Here is a 23,488-nt window from a genome sequence, read left to right as displayed (position 1 = left end):
AGATACCCAAACTTTCACTACACAAGCACTGAGATTCTATTACAACGATCCCTTAGGTTACAAGGGTAGGGAACTATTTATCCCTCCACAATCGCAGAGCTATTTCTACCTGGCTTTTTAAAGGCTGTGCTATAGATAGCTCTCCTGCCTTAYCAGTTTCCTTCTTTCCCTCCCTGCCTTACCAGTGCTTTTCCAGCTGCAATACTTCCATTTGACTGTATCTCATCCAGATTCCCTTTTTATCTGCCAGTTACTGGTTTGCCAGGTACAGTACATGCTGCAGTTGATTTCAGGCTAAGCATCTCCAAATTAGCTAGGCAAAAGATGCATAATTATTGGCCAAAAGCAGACAAAGGAGCACTGGTAACCATTTCTTCTATTTATATAACCTGGAAAAACAGTTAGTATGTCTCTTCTCTACTTGGCTCCAGCCTTCATGAGAGTTGTAAGCACTTGGTATATCTCTAGCTCAGTTAATTTTGACTTCAAATGATCAACAACACAGGTAGATAAGCAACTATATAGTTCTTCCATTATTGGGAAACAAGGTTAAAACAATTATTTCATAATAACTAACAAGTGTAGCAACATTTTAAATTAGCAATAATTTARTAATTCCTATTAAACGAAAAGTGGAGGTAACAAAGCCATGATCTAGTCTACACCACTATCTTGAACTTCATTTTCAAAATGAAGCGCTTGATAATACCACTATTTAGTCAATTAAAGGTAACAGATTTAGAACATATTAGCTGATTCCATAATATTATACACATAGAATAAAAAACTAATGAAGAACAATGGGAAAGTTCTTACTGTCCATTCATATAAATGGGAAATATCAGTTTTAYATTATTTGCTGCAGAAGACATTCTCCTCTTCGTGTTGTATACTGTTGAACAATACACACTTTCAATTACAACTTTTTGCAGAAAGTTTATAATTCAATTCTAACCTGCAGCAGRAGAGGTATAAAGGTTTCTATCTCCAGAATTTGAGCAGACTCTTCCATTAAGATGTTGTCATACTGAGAAAGAAAGAGTAAAGAAATGTCTGTCAATCAAGTAATACAAGTTACTGCTGTTAATCAGCCTGTCAAAAGAAAGCATCAATTACTCCATTAGGTAATCACAGATTTTCAATGGGTGGGACAGTTACAGTAGGATTTTACTTTATAGGCAGAGCAACAGGATACTAAAATCACTTTCAGAGAGCAAAATTCCACTACATCAATGGCAAATCTATCTGTACCAATCAAGGCTTATCTGCAGAAGCAATCCATGCCTGAACTGCATTATAGGTATCTCATACACCATAACCTTTCCTCAAGAGAAAAGCTTCCTGCCATGGGACAAACTAAATTGGTGGAGTTGCACTAGATCACTTGCACTTCTGTGATCCAGCAAGTGTACTTCAGGAGGTAAATAATACTGAAAAAAGTTGGTAAGCTGGGACAGTTTGTTTTGCACGCAAGTCTGCAGTAAATAAATAACGATTAGATAACCCGCAGTGTGAAGAGAACACTGCATCACGGATCTGTTTCTCAAAGTATCTATTTTTCAGGTAAGCAATGTTATGAAGGCCATTTCTCCGAGTTACGCCTTTATTTTATTACTCAATCATATCACTGCAGTTCATYGTCTAACACGGCAGCAAGCATTTCAGTATATACTATATCTTGAAAGTAACCCTCAACTTTTACATATGCAAATAGAAATTAAATTATTCTTCAATAAAATTACAAAATTACATACTAGTCAAAAGCAAAACTCAAAATAATCTAGTTGTCTACCTTTAGGACAGATAAAAAGTTTATATAAGGGAAAAAAAAATCAGTTTTATATCATTAGCAYCATTATTACCTTGAAACCTAATTCAACCAAGTCATGTCGTTTCAGAGCAGCGTGAGTACAAGTCATGGCAATAATTTTTGCTTCTTTCACCAAGAGGTATTTGGATCTATCCAGGCCACTGCGGAGAAGTTCAAATGCTCTGAATTCCTAAGAGAAAGAAAAGAAAACCTTGAATTTTAGAGTTACTGCTTTTAAGAATTATTCACTCAGAAACCATCTGGGGTAACCTTCTTAAGATAATTAGTCAAGAAAATTATGAAGGTATATGTTATTAACACTCTCATRGGAGGAATTTTCTTTAAGCTAAACCTGGAGACAACAGTATTTCAAAAAACAGTGTTTTAAAAGTACACTCATGAATTCTGCAACCTGTGTGTGTACCTAAATTTGAAGAAAATTACCCAGTTGTTTCTGAGGACTGTTTCCTCCCTGCCCCAACAATCCTGCTTTACCACATCTTCTCTTGTTCTCAACTTGTTTACTGTATCAGAACATGACACTGAATTTTACTATAAGATCAATAGTTAATATGATTCCCAAATGATTCCCAGATCACCTTTACACTAATTTTTAAAAGCCCCTTCAAGCAATTCTAGAGAAGATGTATGACAATCAGCTTATGTTACTATTAGGTTATCTGATTAAAGGCAATTTAATGTGAACACAAAGACCTAGCGGGGCTCAGAGGAGCAGTGATAGGTGTAAGAACCCTAATATCCTTAGCAAGTGAAAAAGGAGCTCACTGAATGGCTCCTTCCTAAGATCACAGTAGATCAATTACAGACTACTGTCCCTGGCATAAAACAGGACAAAAACAATCAACAGGGAAACTCTCACCTTAATGACTTGCAAGCTAAAAGGGATKGCTGCCTACAGGTGTATACTACTTACTACAGATGGAGGGGAATRAGAATTCTGGGATGGGATTAGATGGATTCAGTTACTTCCAACAGCCACATGCTTTACCTCAAGTTGAGCGAATATTTTCTTAACATGTCTGAAACACCCTTCAGCAATYTCCATATCTTCTTCATAGGATTTGCCTTTGAAAATTGGCTGAGGAGCATTTGCAAAATACTGGTGAAAAGGAAAGAAACTGGAGACATCTGTAACATCTGGAAGCTTTCCACCTTTAACTTTCACTTTACTGATATATTCCTCCCAACGAGACATTACCTACAGTAAAGAAAAATGTCGTAAAATATAATGAAGAAAATAATTGAATAGATGTTGCACACATATGCATTTCTTCAATTCARAATAGCTTTATGAAACTAATGTAAATTAAATAAAAATTATGAAACACTTAGAAGGTCAAATCATAAAATATGCATTTTTATCACTAAAGCAAGGCACGTTTAAATTAACATTTGATCTTGCATTGGGAAGACACTTTTGAAGCATATCTCTTCATTGTTTCTACTTAAAATATATTGGTTTGAATTGCAAATTGGATTCCTTTAGGAAGAAACTGAACCAGCAGATGTACTTTAGTATCTTCTACACCTAACGACAATTTAATGCATAGAACCACACCTGAGCTAGCCCAAAGTAACCTCTGTAAAAACGTATAGAGAGAGCATAGGCATCTGGTCCTCAGTACCACTTTAGGTCTGCTACTCATTTGAGACACAATGCTCACTAATGCAGATAAAAAGCAACTGAAAAGTACATGAACGGTCATGAGGGACATGCAGAAATTCAGAATTCCAATTTCATGCTAGCATCTAGCACCATAGAAGCTTTCTAGCAGGAATAAGCAGCTGCTCGAAACCCTGTCAAAAACATAAGGCAGCCCACAGCTTCTCTTATTTGAAGGGGAAACTCCCAGTTAGAAACTTTGCCAACAATCATAAAAAGCAGGAATGCTAGCCTTCCAGCTCATGAGTCATCAAGGCAGGATTTAAAACAATARGAATACAAATAAGTATTACTATAATTATAGCTTTAGTTGTTATTGTATTTTGAACCACCAGAGAAATTTTACTTATTTATTTTAGAAATTCACTCCCATTTTTACATCTTTTATAACTTACAGAGACTGAATAACTCAGTATAAGTATTTCAGCCCTTACTTGGTATAAGAAGAAGTGGCCAGCTGTTTCACAAGTGTAAGAAACATCTCCTGGGACTCCAAGACTCTCTTGCAATCGCCCAACTTCTCGTAGAAGTTCAAGTCTTCGAGCGAGGACATAATTAACTCTTCCATACCTACAGAAYGGATAAAATGTAACACTTCATTAAATTCAAAATAGTTTCTCTAAACATCACAACAGAAGATCACACAAACACACACAGCTACCCAGTTTCAAAAAAAAAAAAAATGAGAATTTCCTACCTGCAGACTACTWCTATCTAAATGTGGCCTAATAATTTTAAAAAAACATGCAAGAACTATTACCCTAGAAAAAGTCTGGTTGTGTTACTTCACCAAGAACTTAATAATAATTATTTTAATATTTCTCATAACATACTTGTAAAGCAGAAAAGAGTTATTTCTATAAGGTTGGAAACTATGCCATACTGTATCTCATAGAAGCATATACAAATTACACAAGTCTACGGACCATGATAAATGGAACATATACCCCAAGTTTCAGTACCATAAGGCTAATTATCTTTGTCAATATATAAAATGCCTTGCAATAATGCTTAGCTGGTCTTATTAGACAAGTCTTGCACAGCTGCCTACTGAAAACTCTTTTTACCCCTTTATAGATCACTTTCCCTTATTCATGCACTCTCTTACATAGAAGCAGTATGGGAGGGGGAGGAAAAAAAAACAACAGAACAGTTTTTGAAAAAGAAAAAAAAAGATATAGATGGTTGAAAGAGATGAGAGAGAAGCAGGACACTTTTAAAAATACATAGGTAAATAAAAGCTTAAATGGATAAAGTTTAAATTTCAAGTTCATATTAAACTTACTATTCATCAAATATTCTTTCTGCATAGTGAAAAAGGACAATCTGGGAATCATACTGTGYTCTATTGTCTTATTTACAAAAGTTAGAGTAGTTAAAGCTGGAGATTTTAATTCAGTAAGACATAACTGAACATGATATTGTTTTAAAACTGGAGAAAACAAGTTCTTTCTGCAGGAGCTATGACATTTAAGACTCCTGGAATTTTGGATAGTTTTTTTTTCTTCAACAAATGTAATCCAATTACAACTGACTGCAACCAGTTTATTTCCACGCTTCCAAGTTTCTTCTTATTCCTCACAATTCAAATCATATGCCCTGTTTTATTTATTCATTCAAGGCTAAAAATTTTTTTTTTAGCTGTGATTCCTTTTACAGTTCTTAAATGACAGTACCAGCTTAATCAGCTCCTCTTTCCACCTTATGTCCTTACATTATCCTCTTCCGCTTTGCCAGCAAAGGGAGCAAAAAAGGAACAAGAGGCTTGCAAGTAATAAGAATTCTTTAAGCAGTATTACTGCCCTTTCTAAAGCAGCCTGACACAGAAAAGCAGGCATTTAGAAGGAACTAAAACCAGAGACAAATAGGAAATAAGCTTTTCTTCTTAAAAAAGTACAGTCCATCTTTAAATATATTCCTCATCACACATCTCTCCCTTCAWAACTGCCAGAACTTGCAGCACTTTGCAGTAATGTCCTGTAGGTCTGAAGTTACTTTGAGAAAGAATGACAATAGATAATGGAGAGTCTCTCAAAAAAACAACTTTTAATAATTAGCATTAMTGTTCAAGGAATATAATAAATTTCAGATACTACTAAATAAGTATCAGTCATCACATTATTTCATTAAGATTTTKACTGTTAAATTTCTGGAGTAATTACATTATGTCAAAGCATTTAAATTTGAAAAGAAAAAACCTAAGCATTCCTTTTGCTAAATAAAACTCAACTACATACATTTGGATAATTTCCAGCAGCTACGATGTAATTTTTACTGCAGCTTCTAAAAGTCAAGGTATTGCTATAATAATCCTGTACTGGACAGTCCATTTATTTGCAATGCATGACCCTTACACCTGCTTCCATTTATGAATGTGTGTAATCCTACTGGCATCAASTGGACTAACATGTAACATAAAACATATTACAAGAACTTGTTCTTTGCACTGATACAAGTTTGAAAGTTTTCCTTATTATTCTTCAAAATGTGTTATTTACCAATGACATAGAAACAATTTCGTATTAAGACATTTTAACTATAAAAYGGACCGAGTAATATGCAATGTTCTGAAGAACTATTAGCAGAAGGATTCATTTCACTTTTAAATTTATGTACGCAATATTCGCATGCCAATAAAAGCGACAATATATTTACACAAAAATTTACCTGCAAAAACGTAAATATTCAACTTACTCTCATAAAACAAATCAACTCTATAAAATGCATAATTGCCAAACATATAGTAAAATCTTTTTTTTTTTTTTCAAATGGTTGAGTTTGTCAGCTGTCTGATTTTGCTTTGGATTATCAAGAGAGCAGATAGTGTGTATACTAAATAAAGTAAATTACCTAACCTTATGCTGCAAATAAGGGCAGTCAGCATTACCTGGACTCAGTTATATGAGAAAAGTAAAACTTGCCATGGACAGCTCCTTGTTCTTTTACATGGCAGGTAGAAGGGATTCAGCACACACTTCATCTGCAATGCTTGCACAAACCAGTTTATCATTAGCACCTCTTTCTTGCTCACCTGCTGAAATCTTTCTCTGTCTCCAATTCCTCTTCACCATGACCCAGACGCAGGAGGTGGCGCTCATCAATGTCTAGAGCCATGATTTTCTCAAACAGCTGGTTCAGAGCCTAAAGATTGACAAGAACAGGACAAAGTAGTTTTTACAAGTTCAGAGGCTCTTGTAGGGAAAATCGAAGATTTATTGGTGATCCAGCTAGGATAGATGCCTATTTTGGTAATAACTGAAGCCAAAGCAAACATGAAGGTAACACTGAAACTAGACCTCTTAATCCTGATAAAGGGGAAAAATCAGCCTACCGAAAGGGTTGTCTTTACATACTTTATACAGCAATTAAAATTTTTTTTTTCAATCATCTGATTTAATTAAAAAAATAATAGTTTATACAGCTATTAGTTTAGAAAACACATATTTTGTTAGATGACTTYGAATCTATTTCGCCCATTTGGCTTTCATTGTAGTCACATCAAAAGAGTGCTATCTGGTATTGGCAGCTGCCATATCTCCAYGTCAAACAGATAAAAGAATTTTGCCCACATAAACTTCTCAAAGTGTGCCATAGCACACAGCAGAGTATCACATTTAGTTATGTCTTACTCATGACTTAAACACTTCAATTCTCTACCAGTTTAATATCAACTGCCCAATTTCCAAGAATTTGCCAAGATATTTTTCWAAGAGTAAGTAGTTAGCATCGGCACAGCAAGTTATGGAACTTTAAGGAGAAATCTGAGTAAGCGTCACCTGTGCTTCTACTCAAATGGAAGTCATGCAAATACATTCAAGCAAAGTGTCAAAAGTATAGGGAATGAATGCTGCTGATAGATAGTGCTTACTTCCTCAAGTACAGTTTCAAGTTAATGTGCTCATATAGCTTTTGTCTGGTGGAAACAGTTTCCTACCTACCTCAAAAATTAATTCTTTACTTTTCTGCCTAACAGACAGAACCCTTTCAACCCTTTCTTTCAACTCTACTACCTCTTACTCAGCCTTGACCCACTGTAGCCTGGTGTATATTATTCCAGGTTGTAGCTCATTACCCAAAGGAATGGAGCAAGCCCCATTAGCCATTCTCTGGTAGACAGTGAGAGTTCCTATTCTCACTCCAAAGGACAACAATTAAATGTTTTCCAAGTGAYATATTCAGTTAAAATACCTGATAAAGGATAGGCAACTTAGGAAGACTGGGAAATAGATATGCCTAGTTTACCAGAAAAAGTTGAGTTTACAAACAAATCCTTCTAAAGCAGATGCYGCTACAGAATAGGAATCTTTAAGACATTTTTCTATTTTAGAGGTCTTTCAGAATTAGCAGCTAGTCTTTGTCTCTTGTGAAAGAGAAGTATCCAGCTGAARATGATGTGCTACTTTTTATGTCTTCACTTGGAAGGATAAAGCACAGAGCTACCAGAGACCCAGGCAGCTAGTTAGCAAAAATCCAGTCTGGCACGCGTGTGGTCAATGTGTAACTGAGAACCTTGCTGACACATACTCAAAATACTTTCTAATTTCCATCCCCTAACAGCTAAATATAACAGAAACATTTGATAAATATCTCAGAACTACAAACTTGAAATTCAAAAATGTGATCTCACATTACAAAGCTGGTATATAAACTGCATACAAATCAGTTCAGGTTTTCATGGTTAGAAACAACTGCAACCATATTCAGTATCTATTACTCTTGATTTTAACTACAGGAAATTTTTTTAAATGGCTCTTACTTTACCTGATTAGAGTGGGTAACTATAAGGGTTCGCTGTTCCGGGAAATTATGATAAAGATTGGATATTATCTGGACTGCTACATCAGTTTTTCCAGTACCAGGTGGACCCACTACCTAAAAAAACAAATCAAAACAAAGACAATAGTATAGTTCTCCCACACCCCCTCCATAATTTATGGGACTACGGCACAGCCCAGAAATACTGCTTGTTGGGAAAAAGAGCAAACTGGCAAGACACAGACATTCAGCATCAATGACAAAAACCTTAYGTTCCACCTACCATTACTAGCTAGCTTCTGGGAACTTAAACACATGCAATATACTGYGAAAAACTTAGTCTGGTGCTAATGCAGAGTCCTGTATAAGAGGAATACTGTTGGCCAGCATACCGAGTGCTCTTCTCTGTTTTGCAATCCAAAGACAGAAATCATAAAAAAGACTTCCTCAGTGGAAAAGGAAAAAAAAAATCTGTTTAACTTCATGGCAAGATGGGAAATGGTAACAAGTTGTTGAAAAAGAGTAACAGAGGCAAATATAAAATAACAAACTCCAGTTTCTTCATTTACTCAAAAATCTAGAACTGGCCATAGAGAATACCTATGGTTGATGTTTTTATAGATTCAATTACACCAACAATATTACAAAATTTTACACCTAAAGCATTTTAAAAGCTTTATAATTCACCTCAAAGTTTTTTTGCACAGTATTAAGCAGAGAGTAGTAGGTTTCATATATCTACATATAAAATTACAAATTGCAGGTGATTTAGTCCAAAAATCAGACACACATCCTCAAAAAACTCATTTTTTTTGACCTATCAGACTCCCATTCTCTGACCACTTAAAAAAAATTATTAAAGAATGTGTTTTTAGTAGAAAACTCAAACTATATATTGACTATTTATGTAAGATGACAGAATATCAGACAGCTGATATTATCAGGAATATACTTCAGGAATATAATAATGAAGATACTTTCTCCTTTAAAGCCCTCCAAAATGTTCTGTTTGCATTAAATATAACGCATTATGCTTGCATTAGAAAGTTCTTATTACTACTTCAACAAAGATTAAATGATATTAATGAACAGAACAAAATGCCATTTTAAAAACTAGATGAAAACAAAAAACTATTACCTAGAGCCTTCCCCAGTATTTGGTGCGTTAATTATATATTACAAAATGATAATGTAAGATTTTAATCTCCCAGTCACCTTTTCTGTTGACAAGAATACTAATACCAAATGATGCTTCTATATACTGGTGTAGGTATTCTTAGACAAACACTGCAATTATTTAAAACTCAGCAGTTCAAATCATTGGCCTCATTCCTAAAAAGAAACCAAAAAACAAACAAAATACCCCACCTTCCACAAACCCTCCAATGTTGTTAAAGATGCAATTTTAAAACATCTATCACTGTGGCATTTTTATGGCATTAAAAAAGCACTTTCATATCTAAACAGACCTTAAAGCTCTGGAAAGTTCAGCTATGCTCTACTGAAAAACACTCCATTCTCAAGAAGACAGTTAAGAAATCAGGTAACCTTTACACATATTTACAATATAACTGATTCCAGCAGATTAGTCAGACAGAGAAAAAAAAAAGAAAAACAATGCTACTAAAGTTTTTTTCTTCTTTACCTTATATTTTATGCGCTAGCTGCAAGTATTTAGGGAGAGGTAAAAAAGACAAGAAGGAAGGGGGAGGAGGAAACGAGTACGATTCTAATAAATATTAATTCAAAATCTAAAAATTAGCATTAATGCTGAMGTATTCCAGAAAGAGAGTAAGAGGATCATAACAAATACAAAAAAATCATTCAACTACTCCACTAAGCWGTCACTAGCAGATCACCAGTGCTTCATTGGAAGCATTTGCAGTCAGAAGATCTAGTTAAGAATGGTAAGCTTTACAGCCCTTTGAAGAACTTTACCAAATACAACTTACTTTCAAAACAAATCTATACTTCTGATTTAGTTTAAAGCTTCTTAGTTATAGGAGTGAGCAGAATTATAGAGAACTGTAGATTAATTTCGTAAGGCAGCCGAAAAAATAGCTCCCCAAAGACCATTCAGTGACTTTCACTTCATTCAATGGAGTTGAGATTAAACTTAAAATGAGTGCAATTAATTTAAAACTGCCAAAATGACAGACATAGCAATTGCTCTGCAGACTAAAACTAGCAGTCCAACCTCTCAAAAAAGTAAATTTAGTTGTAGTGGAAAGCCTGTAGTTACTGAGACATAGGATACAAAGATCAGATATGTCTTTGAGGTATRATTTTGTGAAAAGGGAGGGTGTTGAGCCTTTCTGTGTTGATTTTTCAYGTTTTGAACAATTAATAAGAGCATGCACCCTTAGAGAGGCTGCAAGGAGGACATATTCACTGAATATACCTTACAACAGCGTCACGTAAGGACTTACGGCATAGATTCCTTAAAAATATGCTTACCATAGTCAGCCCAGGTTGCATTCCTGCACGTATAGCTTCAATCTGAGTATGGGTAAATTGAATAGTATTGCTGTAATACAGCAAAACAAAATCAGAAAATTCACAGATTTTGTCAATGGTAAAGCCATTATTTTAACAGGTTTGATTTAAACGACAAAGCTGTGTGTTTCTCCAGAAATACATGCTTAAAATTTATATATATTAGACTATCATTGCAACTGATAATGTAACATTTTTATAAACATGACAATCTTGCAATTTCTAAGCAAGACAGTAGATTAGTGTTCACTTAACAAAATCATCCCATCTAAAAGGATGTCTTTAATTGGTTAGTACTTGCTGAGAATGCAGCAAATGAGTGTAAAATTACATAGTTATAATTCTCCTTTTCCATGTTCGAGTAATATATCAGCATGTTGAAACATCAAGTTAACTGACATCACTAGGTTACTTGGATACACAGAAAATGGAATGACAGATCTATCAATATGTAAACATTTGTTGCATTCTGACAAACGATCAAAACTTAAATAAGACATTCTGACCAAGAAAAAGCGCTTGTAGACCTGCCATTCTTCAAGCAATGAGAGCTCTACCAAGGTCATCTCTAACACACAAAGTACATATCTCAGGCACTTCTTTCAAGTAGGAACAGACCCAAGCTAAAATATTTGAACTGTATCAAGGAAATTTTGTAAATAATAGACTGACTCTTTAAGCAAATTAATTCCAATGCTATGATTTGCAATTAGTAAAAGGTATTTATAAAAAGTCTTGGTAGAAATATCTACTTGTAATTATTATCAATAACACTAAAATAGTATTTCTAAGTGAGAACAGCACTTATTTGCACTGATAAACTGTTGGGCAAATCTACTAGCCAGGGAAAGTGAAATAACTTTCCAAAGAACCACTGCCTTTTACCAAGGCTTTCTTAACAAAAATTAGCCCCCAAACCCACATACTTTTATTACCTCATTTGAACCTCTCATCTACAAAGATATCTCTCTAAACATTTCTTCATTTCTCCATGGACCAATGCTTAATAGGTGCATTCCTCCTTCCCTGACAAAGTCACACTCTCGTGGATATCTTAACTAGGAGTTGATGTTGGACCTCTTCTGCTTTAAAAGCTCTACTAGCCATTTGTTGCATGCAGAATGGGATATGTATGCATGGTCACAGGTAACTTAGTGCTCTGATGCTATACAGTATTTTACATTTTCAATTAGCCTGAAAATGCCAATTGAAAATTGGTCTGAAATAAATCATTGAAAACAAGCTGAAGTTTTTAATGTGCTTATTTTCASTGGTATATAAAAGATTCTTCAAACTTCTAGTATTATGAATAAGTATTTTACATACATCTAAAAATATAAGTATTCAATCAGCAGATTGATTAGATTCTCAATTGATTACAAAAAATATTTTAAAAAGATCAATGGGGAAAAGAGAGAATTACATAAAATTTTAACTTTTTAATACTAATATCCAAAGTCCTGATAATACTGAAAGCCAGTATTTCCCATCATGTTTTTCAAAGGGATTTGTTTCAAATAAAAAGATAATCACAGAATCAGTAAGCTTGGAAAGGACCTCTGGAGATCTAGTCCAACCTCCCCGCTCAGCAGGGTCACCTACAGCATGGTAGATAGGGCTGCATCCAGGYRGGCCTTGAAGATCTCCAGAGAAGGAGACTCCACAACCTCTCTGGGCARCCTGGTCCAGGGCTCTGTCACTCTCACAGGGAAGAAATTCCCCCTCACAGTCAGGCAGAACTTCCTGTGCTTCAGTTTCTGCCCATTGCCTCTTGTCCTGTCACACGGGACAACTGAAGAGAGTTTGTCCCCGTCCCCTTGACACCCTCCCTTCAGGTACTTGTACACATTGATCAGATCCCCCCTCAGTCTTCTCTTCCCCAGGCTGCAGAGGCCCAGCTCTCGCAGCCGTTCCTCATAGGGCAGGTGCTCCAGCCCTCKGATCATCTTCGTAGCCCTACGCTGGACTCTCTCCAGTAGCTCCATGTCTCTGTTGTACTGGGAAGCTCAGAACCGGATGCAGCACTCGAGATGAGGCCTCACCAGGGATGAGCAGAGGGGCAGGATCACCTCCCTCGACCTGCTGGCAACACTCTTCCCAATGCACCCCAGGAGACCTTTGGCCTTCTTGGCCACAAGGGCACATTGCTGGCTCATGGTCAATCTGTCATCCASCAGCACTCCCAGGTCTTTCTCTGCAGAGCTGCTCTCCASAAGGTCAGCCCCCAGCTCGTACTGGTGCCTAGGGTTATTTTTCCCTAGGTGCAGGACTCTGCMCTCGCCCTTGTTGAACCTCATGAGGTTCCTCTCTGCCCAGCTCTCCAGCCTGTCCAGGTCTCTCTGAATGGCAGCACAGCCCTCAGCTGTGTCATCCACTCCTCCCAGCTTGGGATCATCRGWAAACTTGCTGAGGAGGCACTCTGTCCCCTCATCCAGGTTGTTGATGAAGAAGTTGAACAGGATGGGAGCCAGTACTGAGCCCAGGGGGACGCCACTAGCCACAGGCCTCCAACTAGACTCCACACCACTGACGACGACCCTCTGAGCTCTGCCTTTCAGCCAGTTCTCAATCCACCTCACTGTCCACTCATCTAAACCACACTTCCTGAGCTTCTCTAGGAGGATGTTATGGGAGACAGTGTCAAAAGCCTTGCTAAAGTCAAGGTACATAAAACATTTTGTTCTAAAAATAAAACAAAATAAGCCTTACATTAGAAACTTTGGGGGAAATGATATCAAAATGGCACTATTTTTGAAAATGAATGGCTGTCTGTTAGCATTTGTAACTACATTCCCATGCAATTCTTACCGTTTTGGTTGATTATATGGATATGGTCCCCTGTTTGGAATGACATGAGGTTCTACAATCAATGTTTTAGCTTCTTCGGGTTTTTCTTCATTCCCATCCTCTTCCTTTCTTTTCTTTCCTTTACTTCCCTTTATTGGGAAAGWTATCCTGTAACACAGATTTTACGTATATGCTTCAATATATTCACTATGATATCCAATTATCTTTAGAAGTTTATACATGTATACACAAAGGATCAATGAGGACATGGAAAAGGGACAAAAAAACGATGATGCTGCTTTTAAGAAGTAGTGTACTTAACAGAAAGCTCAGAAAAAGTGCTCTTTAAACAGCTGGAAAAGACACAAGCAGTGAGCTGAGACAGCTAGAAAAGCAGAGAGGGCAAAGAGTTCATAAATGAAAATAGCACACACAGGAGTCAATATAAAGTTAAAATAGAAAGCAACTGGTCATCAGCAACAACTTAATTTTGCTCTAGAGCTGATTCACACTTTACAAAATATGTCAATGTCTTAAACTGCTTCAACACCTGAAGGCTTGCATCCTCCAATTTTATTGCATTTTTGTAGCCTTCTACCACATACCAGCAAGATCCTCTAACTTAAATCAGAATCATATTATGGTGAAGGAATTCTTCTAATGGCTATCCAATCATCTTGATAACAACAACGGAGACATCTTTGACAGCAATAACCTCATAATCTCTTTTTAAGAGAAATGCAGCAGTATGGAGARCAACAGCAGCAAGGAAGCTATGTTTTGCAAGTCGTTTATAAAGATAAAAATCTATATTTTCATCTAAGAACTGAAAACTGTAACACAAATTTATCAAGGAAAATTGTGTGCATATCTTCTCTTGACACCTTTAGACTAGTATAGTATTACTATGTGTGGGGATGGCACTAACGCTACATACTCTGAATGCAGTGTTTCAAACAAGGCTAGAAGATTACTTCCCCCCCCTTTTCACAATTCAATTTAGCCATGACAAGAGTTGATCGAGGTGAAGGAAATATATATATATTTGCTAAAAAAAAAAAAACAACAAAAAAACACACCCAATTTTTCCCTCAGTCAGAATTATTCCTTCAAAATAAATAAATTTCAGTTCTTGTTTACTTTTAAAGGGAAAAAAGTACACTTTTTTCCAGTCCAGCCACCTATTCTCCAGTTGAAGTTGAAATTGCCATTCTTGCCTTGCTTTAATGTGTCATATAAGAAAATCAGGTAGTTAAAAATTATTAGGCTAAACTTGAGAAGCCTAGATCTCACAACACAGAGGTGAAAGCTGCACTTTGATTGTATCTCATACTGTTGCTTTTCCCATAAATTCAATAGATTGGTCTACAAGCAACGCATTGAGGTACTTCCGTATACAGTAGAGAAGAAGATGGTCCTGAGCCCAACTGTAGTATTGTAAATAACAACTCTTATACTAAGTTATGAACAGATTTCCTTATAAGAAAGAGCACCTCCCTGCAAACATTAAACTCTACTCCATCTGACAATGCGCTTTGGTGAGAACACCAGACCAAGAGTATTAGAAATTTTTAGATCACCTGAATGGGGGAACATGCAGATCTGGATTGTCAACAGTCACTTTAATATTATATCCAGGAAAGCTGGCTTTTAAGTGATCRATGGAGAGAAAAGTGTCATTAAAATCCAAAGATGCAATTTGATTTGGCATTTTTGAATAGTGTGCACTACTTGGGTCTCCATATCCAAGAATGATGTCATGCAGCCAGTCAGGAACCACACAATCTGTGTTCATCAAATTCCTAATAGTCTCCAGAACAGCCTGCAAATTAGAAAAGTGGAAAAAGCTTGATTGGAAAGAGTGACTTTTTACTGATAAAAATGTGACATACTGAAAACCAATCAAATTATTCTATTACGCTACCACGTACCAGTCTTTCACTGATGTGTTTGGTTAGACTGAATCAATTGCTATATATTCTGCAGATATTGCATACAAAGTGCATACAACAAACCATCAGTGACAAGGAATCTAATTCCTAAACTATTAGTAAAGAGATAAACAGCATCATAATCATCAGTGACAATTTTATTCTAGAACATCAAAGGAAAAAAACTGCACAGTTCAAAACAACCTGCATATAAAATAAAGTGTCTGTTGTAGACCAAGTTCGTAGTCTTGGCTTTAGAAGAAGTGACAAATTCTCATTTAATCAGTAATTAGACATATTTCTGCACACAGTTCCTCTCCAGGCCTTCCATAAGGCCATCATGTTTGAACTCAATATTTTAAAAGTTCTGCAAAATTACAGTCCCGGCACCTACTGAGTTTCTATGYGCAATCCTGGGGTGCAGTTTCCTTGCTTCACAACTCTTTCTTTCCCCACTTCCTTTTCCCTACCAGTCCAACATGTTAAATCTCAAGGCAATTGATTACTTCATAGAATCCTCAACTTTTTTTCACACACACACTCATCCACAAAGTTGAAGCTACCAGGAAATCGCTTTAACTATCAGTCTCTGGAACAAGCAAACTGTAAACTTTATACTATGCTTTTTGAAGACTATATGCATAAGGCTTTTTAAAACAATTACTCTTTACTTCAAGCAGCACAAAAATCATATTTTGTTAAAGCACAAATGAATGCCTCATTCACCCTAAAACCTGGATCCAATGCTTACTACCTGCTATTAAATCCAAAAACCGGCCTCACGCAACTTAAGATTTCTCCTTCAACCCTAAGAATCTTATTCCTGCAGCCAGCTCAGAAAACCTTCCTCCAAAAATTAGCTCTTAACCCTTAAATTCATTTATTTACTGATCACTTATCAGTGATTATGTCAACACTTTATCCTTCTATTCCCTCTCCCACAAAAACTCCACTCCTCCTGACCTTAGGCTCGCACAGAGAAGATTGAAAAGTGTTTTAACTAAGACAAAACTAGCCTTTATTCTTCCTGTTAAAGAGCTACTTTACTGGTAAGTCATCAACAACCACCTTATATCTTGGCATAAGGAAATCAAACATCTGCTCCTCAGCAGAAGAAACATACTACATGAAATTCACATTCATTTCCAGATTCTCCAACCTACTACACCATCAAGCATTGACACAGACTGAAAATAAACATACTGTGTCAGCACTTCACACCAAGCTATAATACAARTCTTCCAAATGCTGATCTTACTAACAATATTCAGCCATAACAAAACATGGAATCTTATTCTGCTTGTTAGAATTTATATACCTGGCTCCAAAGGGTAGAATTATCTGCCCTTTTCATACTTGCACTGTATCATCCAGGAATTAAGAAATATGGTCAGTCTTGTTTAAACATATAACCTCTATAAATGCAATGAGTGCATTTATACTTTGATGCAGATGGCTAAATTCAATTCCTTTATAAATTCTATGCCTTTAATTTCAACTAAATTAGTATACGAGTTTGACTTTGAAAAGTCATTAGGTCCCAATAACCTGTGTAATTTCATTAACAATCTGGATGATGGAACAGAGTACATTATCAACCAGTTTGCAGACAATACAAAACTGGAAGGAGTGGWTGATAAAGCAGATGGTTGTGCTGCTATTCAGAGGTCCCTCAACTGGCTGGAGAAATAGGCAAACAAAAATCTCATGAAGTTCAAGAAAGCAAAATGCAAAGTCCTCCACCTGAAGAGGAGTAATGCCACGCACCAGTACAGGCTGGGGTCAACCTGCTGGAAAGCACCTTGGCAGAGAAGGACCTGAGGCTCCTGGTGGATTTCTAAGCCAGAAGTGCACATTTGTGGCAAAGGAGGCCAGCASCATCCTAGGCTGCATGAGGAAGAGCACTACAAGCAGGCAGAGAGAGGTGATCTTTGCCCCATACTCAGCACCGGTAAGTAGCTGAGCGCTACACATCTGGAGCACTGTGTTCAGCTTTGGGCTCCCAATACAAGGGAGACATGGGCATACTGGAGCAAGTGCAGTGAAATGCCACAAAGATAATTAAGGGACTACTATATCTGGTACTTACAAGGAGAGGCTGAGGGCTTGTTTAACCTCAAGAAGAGAAAGTGTGGAGGCATCTTCAGTGTGTATAAAAATACCTGATGGGAAGGAGAAAAGAAGATGGAGCCAAATTCTTCTCAGTGGTGCCCAGTGAATGGGTAAGAGGCAACGGGCACAAATTGCAACACAGGAAATTCCAYTCAAATATAAGAAAGAAGTTTTTATCAAAAGGGTAATTGAACAATGCAAGAGGCTGCCCAGAGAGGCTGTCGAGTCTCCACCCTTGGAGATATTCAAATTCAACTGGAAAAGGTCCTGAGCAATCTGCTCTAATTGATCCTGCTTTGAGCAGGGGGTCTCAACCATTCTATGATAGTGCTGTAAAGTTAATAACTTAAAAATAACTTAGCACCGAAAAATTTAACACTGATTTAAGTTATATGTCCACTCCTTTCCTTATTTAAAAAAGGTTGCTCGACCATCTACCAGCAGAAAGGCTCCTAATATTTCAAATGTAGAATGTTTCCTTGATGTGACATCTCCAACAGCTCCGCTCCTATACAGGACCTCTGGATAGTTAAATTTCTAGCTGTGGGAGGAAGTGAATCTGCATGGGCTAACACATTATCACACATCACTGCAAGACAAAGTACTCTCAGCTCAGCCTCATTTCATAATAAAGGGAAAGGCTTTTCTGATGGCTACAAACCACTCCAGAAACCTCTCCCTTTGCATCTCTAAGGCAAAGGGATACACACTCCGTAGTATATTTCTTGTTGTTGGCCTTACGAAGATTTTTGTATGTGAGGTACAGGACCAAAAGGTTGTGTATGCAGTATTTCTAAAGCCTCAGTTATGCTGAGGGACTAGTCCTATAATAACTAGGAACTTCTATGATACTATTGCAAATATAAAACAAATCTTTCTAGCTTAAATGTATTAAGTGCAAGTTAATATATTTGTGCTAAGGAAAGACAGTATTTCTAAATCTGGATGCTAATTTCTCAGAGGAAAGTTTAAGAAATATGTTCCCAACAACTAAAGTGTTTTTTCATTACAAAAAAATGTTTCAACTTTCAAAATTAACCTCTACACACATAAAGCTAACAAGATTAGCTCTTTTAAGAACTAATACTGCTGACCAACTGTAGCAAAGTAGCGCTGTCATCTCCAGCAAACACATTATATTTGCACTTCCACTGCTGTCACATTTGCTTTATTTACTAAGACTGCACAAGTGTTCTCTTGTCTTCTCTTCTACAGGCTTAGTATAAAACTTCAAGCTGTGTTCTCTCTACTCAATACATAATAAGCATTAATCACAGCGATATCTTGTTTTCTTCTATCTGTAGTTAGAAAGGTTTTCTGCAGATGACATTAAAAGCTTGTACCCAAATTGGTAGTGATATGAGAAATCTGGAAACAACTTAAAAGTTTGCCTTGACAAATGAATGTGATTGAGATTTAATTAAAAAACCAAAATAGTTTGCATAGAGATGTGTTGGTACATTATTTGCAACAGACAGAGCAAATCTGAAAACTACACTCACAGCTAACAGTAATTCTGACCAATCTCAAATATCCACTGCAGTATTTTTCTTCCAGCTACACAAAAGCACCTGTCTGAACAAACACTTCTGTGGTGCCATACTAACAAGCTTTGGCAGACAACTTCTGTATTCATAATGTAAAATGGACCTGGCACAGACGCACAATATTTGGAAAACAGCACTGATTGTTAACATAAAGTTATATAGGACTTTATCAAGTACTTCTAGTATACTAACCCATGCAAGCTACTGTTTCATGCAGATACCATCTTTCTAGTCATATAGGAAAGAAAAAAATCCAAATTACGCATGCCTCTTTATCTAGCTTCACAGAACATGCTGTAAAATCCTCCAAAATGAAAATCCCTTCAATTATGCAATGTGTGAATTCTAATGCACGAAATGGAAGGGAATTTTTTATTCAAGTTACATTTGTACAATGGAAAGCTCAAGGAGCATTAAGTGATCTAAATCATCTAACRGCAAAAAACCCCACATACATAGAAGAAATGTTTTCAAAGGAACAGAATTATGCCAGATTAAAATCATCTGATCAAAAATGCTTGCGATGGGCAACAAGGACTACTTTGTTAGATTTTTGTTTTTTTCAATTATAGAAACTCAAACAAATATTTAGTCTTTGCTGAAAAACTTTACTCTTCTTGCTTTAGGTGGGAGAAGAATTTAAGTTATTGATAAGCTTCCTGAGAAGCAACACATGCTGACTCACCCGCCGTATAAGCAAAATTGAATATGAAGTGTGTGCTTCATTTTAGATTAATCTTATTCATAGGCAATAGACAGTATCACAATAGTTTTTTAAATCCTGACCACACTCCCAGAAGGCTCTCTTGACAATGAATATCCAAGGAAGTGAAATGCCAAATAATCATCCATTGAGCATAACACATTGTGACTTTGGGCAAAAGAGAAAGCATCATTCAATCTAAAAAGCTGCAGTTAGCCTGGCATAACATCTCTGTAAGGACTATTAAATAATCAATATTAATGTAATGTAATGTAATATTTATGTAATGTTTCCAAAAAGCTAACAAGTGTCTCAAGTTTTGCCTTTTGACAAGTTACTTCTCTTCCTGTAGCCCACCATCAGATAAAAAAATGTTCCACACGCTCCCTTGTCCTAAAAGGCCAAATATAACTAGCCTGAAAGATATCAGTTAGAAGACTGAAATCATAAGCTATTGTATTATTATAAGTGTTCAAACGAAGAAGTGGCATTATGATTCTCAGTTACTCTAATGCTTAGCTGTATGGGGGAAATTAGCACCAGCTGATGGGCTCTAACTTCTTAATGCCGTTCAACTCCAGCTGAAAAGCCTAACTACRTGCAGCTGAAAAATCAATCTCAGTAATGCTTACCATATTCAGACGAACTTTTATTATAAGAATACATGTGCAATAACTTTACCTTGAAATTGTTTTCTTTTGGTTTTCTTCTCATTATTATATTAAATGTCTCATATACATCTTCTGCTCCATTCTGAATTGTGTTCGTCATGTCTTGTTGATATTGGTTTGGATCCAAAAATACTCTGTATGTTCTGCAATCTCCTTTAAGTCTTGGCTTGGGTTCAGGACCTGTCCATATTGAAACGAAGAGTTAAATTATAATTTGAATTAGTGCTAAAAGCAGATTATCATTCAATTAAGTGATCCATATTCATTTCTGAAACAGAATTTAGACATAATTTCTGAGTGGCAACACATCTTTCTTTCACATTTTCAGCCCATTTCAAATAATGTTTTTAAATATAATCTATTTTACAATCTATTTTATTCCTAAAAACAAAATGTACTTTATGTACTGTGTTCAAAGAAATTCATCAGATTTTATCAAATTAACCTTTTTCACAACGACATTTGAATTTGGCTTTTACAAGTAGGTAATGAATTCAGTGAGCATCACTTAAGAGAAAGTAAATGATTAATTAAAAAAAAAAAGGTATTTCAAAAATGTTTTGGTATACCCTACCTTCTTCAATAACACGTCCTTTCTCATCTAACATGCCCTGGATTTCACAGCCTCGGACATACACCAGGCCAGTCTGCTCAACAAAAGGTCGGCGTCGGTCAAACTTAGTGCCGTAAGGTTGCGTGGGACGTACCGTAATCAAAAAACAGACATCATGTTTACGCAGACCTGATTCCAAAGAGCAACATTTAGTGATTTGATTTAATACTATTTTCCATTTTCATTCCTTAAAATACATACAACAGAACACTTGAAAATTTCTTTTAAATTAAAAAATATTTGTTCAGAGCATAATGCCTTCCATTTTTAAATGCATCTTTCACTTAAYGGATACCGAATCATGAGATACTTTTGCCTTTCCCACTACTCTTGCACCCTAAAACCTGCTAGGATTCCAATATGAAAAAGGGTTTAATTCCTTTTCTCATGACAAAAAAATCTGTATTTCAAGATTATTCTGTCTTCAATAATCTTCTTCAGGTTACACAACCTAAATGTTTTCACTCTTTCCTCAAAAAGTATAAATCTCCTATTCTTACTGCTTTCTTTGGACTTTCTCAATTTGATTTAAATCAATTTTAAAGTGCAGTGTCTAGAACTGGGCACAAAATTCTAAACAAAGTTACTTAACCAAGTCATTTCCTTTCCAGGATACACTCCCATTCATGAATCCCAGTATGACTTGGCTGAGTGTGTTTCTCTTCTTCCCTCAGCAGCAGCATACTGCTGTTGAGCCACATTTGCTTCCAAACCATCATTAACTCAGATTCTTTCTTTCTGCAGAGTTAAYGCCTAACAACATATTTCCATCGTGAATTTGTGCAGTGGATTATTCTTACCTAAGTTTAGTATCTTATATTCATCCTTATTGAATTACATCCTATTTTTAAAAATCTATTTTTCCAATCCCTAATGTCACATTGAACATTAATCCTTTCTTCCAGCATACCTGCAGATTCTCACATATTTAGGAAACCTTCAAAATTTACTAAACATATGCTGTATTCCATTGCATGATTAACAGAAACTTTGAACAGAATTAAGAAAAGATTGTTACTGAACCTCACTTGAGGGATCCTCTTTGTCTAAGGCAAACAATTTATTACTCACTGAATATTGTTATCCAACTTAAAGTAGCTTCATCAAGGCCTTGTTATGTCAGACAGTTCTTCATCTGTCCTAATTCAGCAGTAGATTTGAATATTACCTAATTTAAAGCATTACTGCTTCAGAAACCACTGCTTCAGAGAGAGTTCACATATTTAAAAGTAGGAGCACGGCTATAAGTATATGGTGTATAGSATATATAGTTTTTTTTGTTGCCGGTGTTTTATTTTTTTTATTTTTTTTAATAGGTAAACTAACACCATAATGAGGACATCAGCTTCTGGTATATTCCTGCAAGCTAATAACCTTCAAGACAATATATTACTGAATGGCACAATTTTACCATGATCAATTAAATACCAATACATGAAAGAGAAATGCATTAAAAACACAGCTGAGAAAACTAAAACATTGGAAAGCATAACACTACCAAAGGCAACTATTTGATTTTAGGAACATATGGATATAAAATTTCTTGATGTTAATTCTATTACTTAACTAGATAAATTAATCATAGGGTAGAAAGATTTAAGTCATTAAATTACAAACCCTCACCCTAAAATACTTTAAAGCATATAGAAACTCTGTTGAACCACAAGCATTAGAAGAAGTTACATGTTTAATCATAAGGACTCTCAAATTTTAACTTAAGAAGAACAAATGATAAAGGAATAAACCCTGAACACAGTGTCATAGTATACAAGAAGGCAACATGTTTTCAAAATAATTAAAAAGTGAATGAAAATCATAACAATGATTTGTAATGAGATACTTCCTTATAAAAGGACAAATACAGAAAGAAATAGTAGATATTGGGCCAAAGTGTTTAACACTGGTTTCTCTGATGAACTGAAGACAGATCATACACTAGGAGACAAGAAAAGGCTACGAACAAAACTGCAAAACATTAAAAAAAATAAATAAAATAAAATAAAAATGCAGGTAGCAGGTATTTGTCCCAAGTTTAACAAAAATCCTTTAAATGCTCTGCAAGAATGTGTAAAAAACTGGATCATAGAAATCATAAGGTTGGAAGGGACCTCTGGAGATCATCTATTCCAACCCTCAGCATAGCCTATACAGGGACTGAACCGTGGCAGTAGCAGCACCATGCTCTAACCAACTGAGCTAAACCTGCCCCAATGTTAAACTACATTCAAGCCCAAGATCACTTTGCTACCATTAAAGCTGATGGTTCGTTGATTGAAGATATCTGAAAGTTTACAAAATTTGCCGTTGCCTACCTTTGGTAAAGTCAACTAACATCCTCCATCTGACATCAGTACTTCTAACATTACTAATGAGAGACTA

General features: G+C 35.9%; 1 protein-coding gene across 1 annotated transcript in view; it reads right to left on the bottom strand.

Moving 5' to 3' along the window:
• Nucleotides 1-23,488, bottom strand: part of AQR (aquarius intron-binding spliceosomal factor) — a 61,751-nt gene that overhangs the window by 12,975 nt on the left and 25,288 nt on the right. The window contains exons 18-28 of the mRNA XM_085301808.1: nt 21,071-21,238; nt 20,507-20,676; nt 15,113-15,354; nt 13,554-13,700; nt 10,707-10,776; nt 8,256-8,366; nt 6,526-6,635; nt 3,929-4,064; nt 2,820-3,029; nt 1,863-2,000; nt 956-1,027 (exon numbers count right to left, since the gene is read on the bottom strand). Coding sequence (XP_085157934.1) covers nt 956-1,027; nt 1,863-2,000; nt 2,820-3,029; nt 3,929-4,064; nt 6,526-6,635; nt 8,256-8,366; nt 10,707-10,776; nt 13,554-13,700; nt 15,113-15,354; nt 20,507-20,676; nt 21,071-21,238 — 1,574 coding nt within the window. The remainder of the gene's footprint in view (nt 1-955; nt 1,028-1,862; nt 2,001-2,819; nt 3,030-3,928; nt 4,065-6,525; nt 6,636-8,255; nt 8,367-10,706; nt 10,777-13,553; nt 13,701-15,112; nt 15,355-20,506; nt 20,677-21,070; nt 21,239-23,488) is intronic.

This window comes from Rhea americana, unplaced genomic scaffold (genome assembly GCF_003343005.1).
Source record: "Rhea americana isolate MKP2758 unplaced genomic scaffold, rheAme1 scaffold_18, whole genome shotgun sequence".
Classification (NCBI taxonomy): domain Eukaryota; kingdom Metazoa; phylum Chordata; class Aves; order Rheiformes; family Rheidae; genus Rhea; species Rhea americana.
The sequence above is the reverse complement of the archived record's forward strand: the minus strand, read 5'-3'. Positions and strand labels throughout refer to the sequence as shown.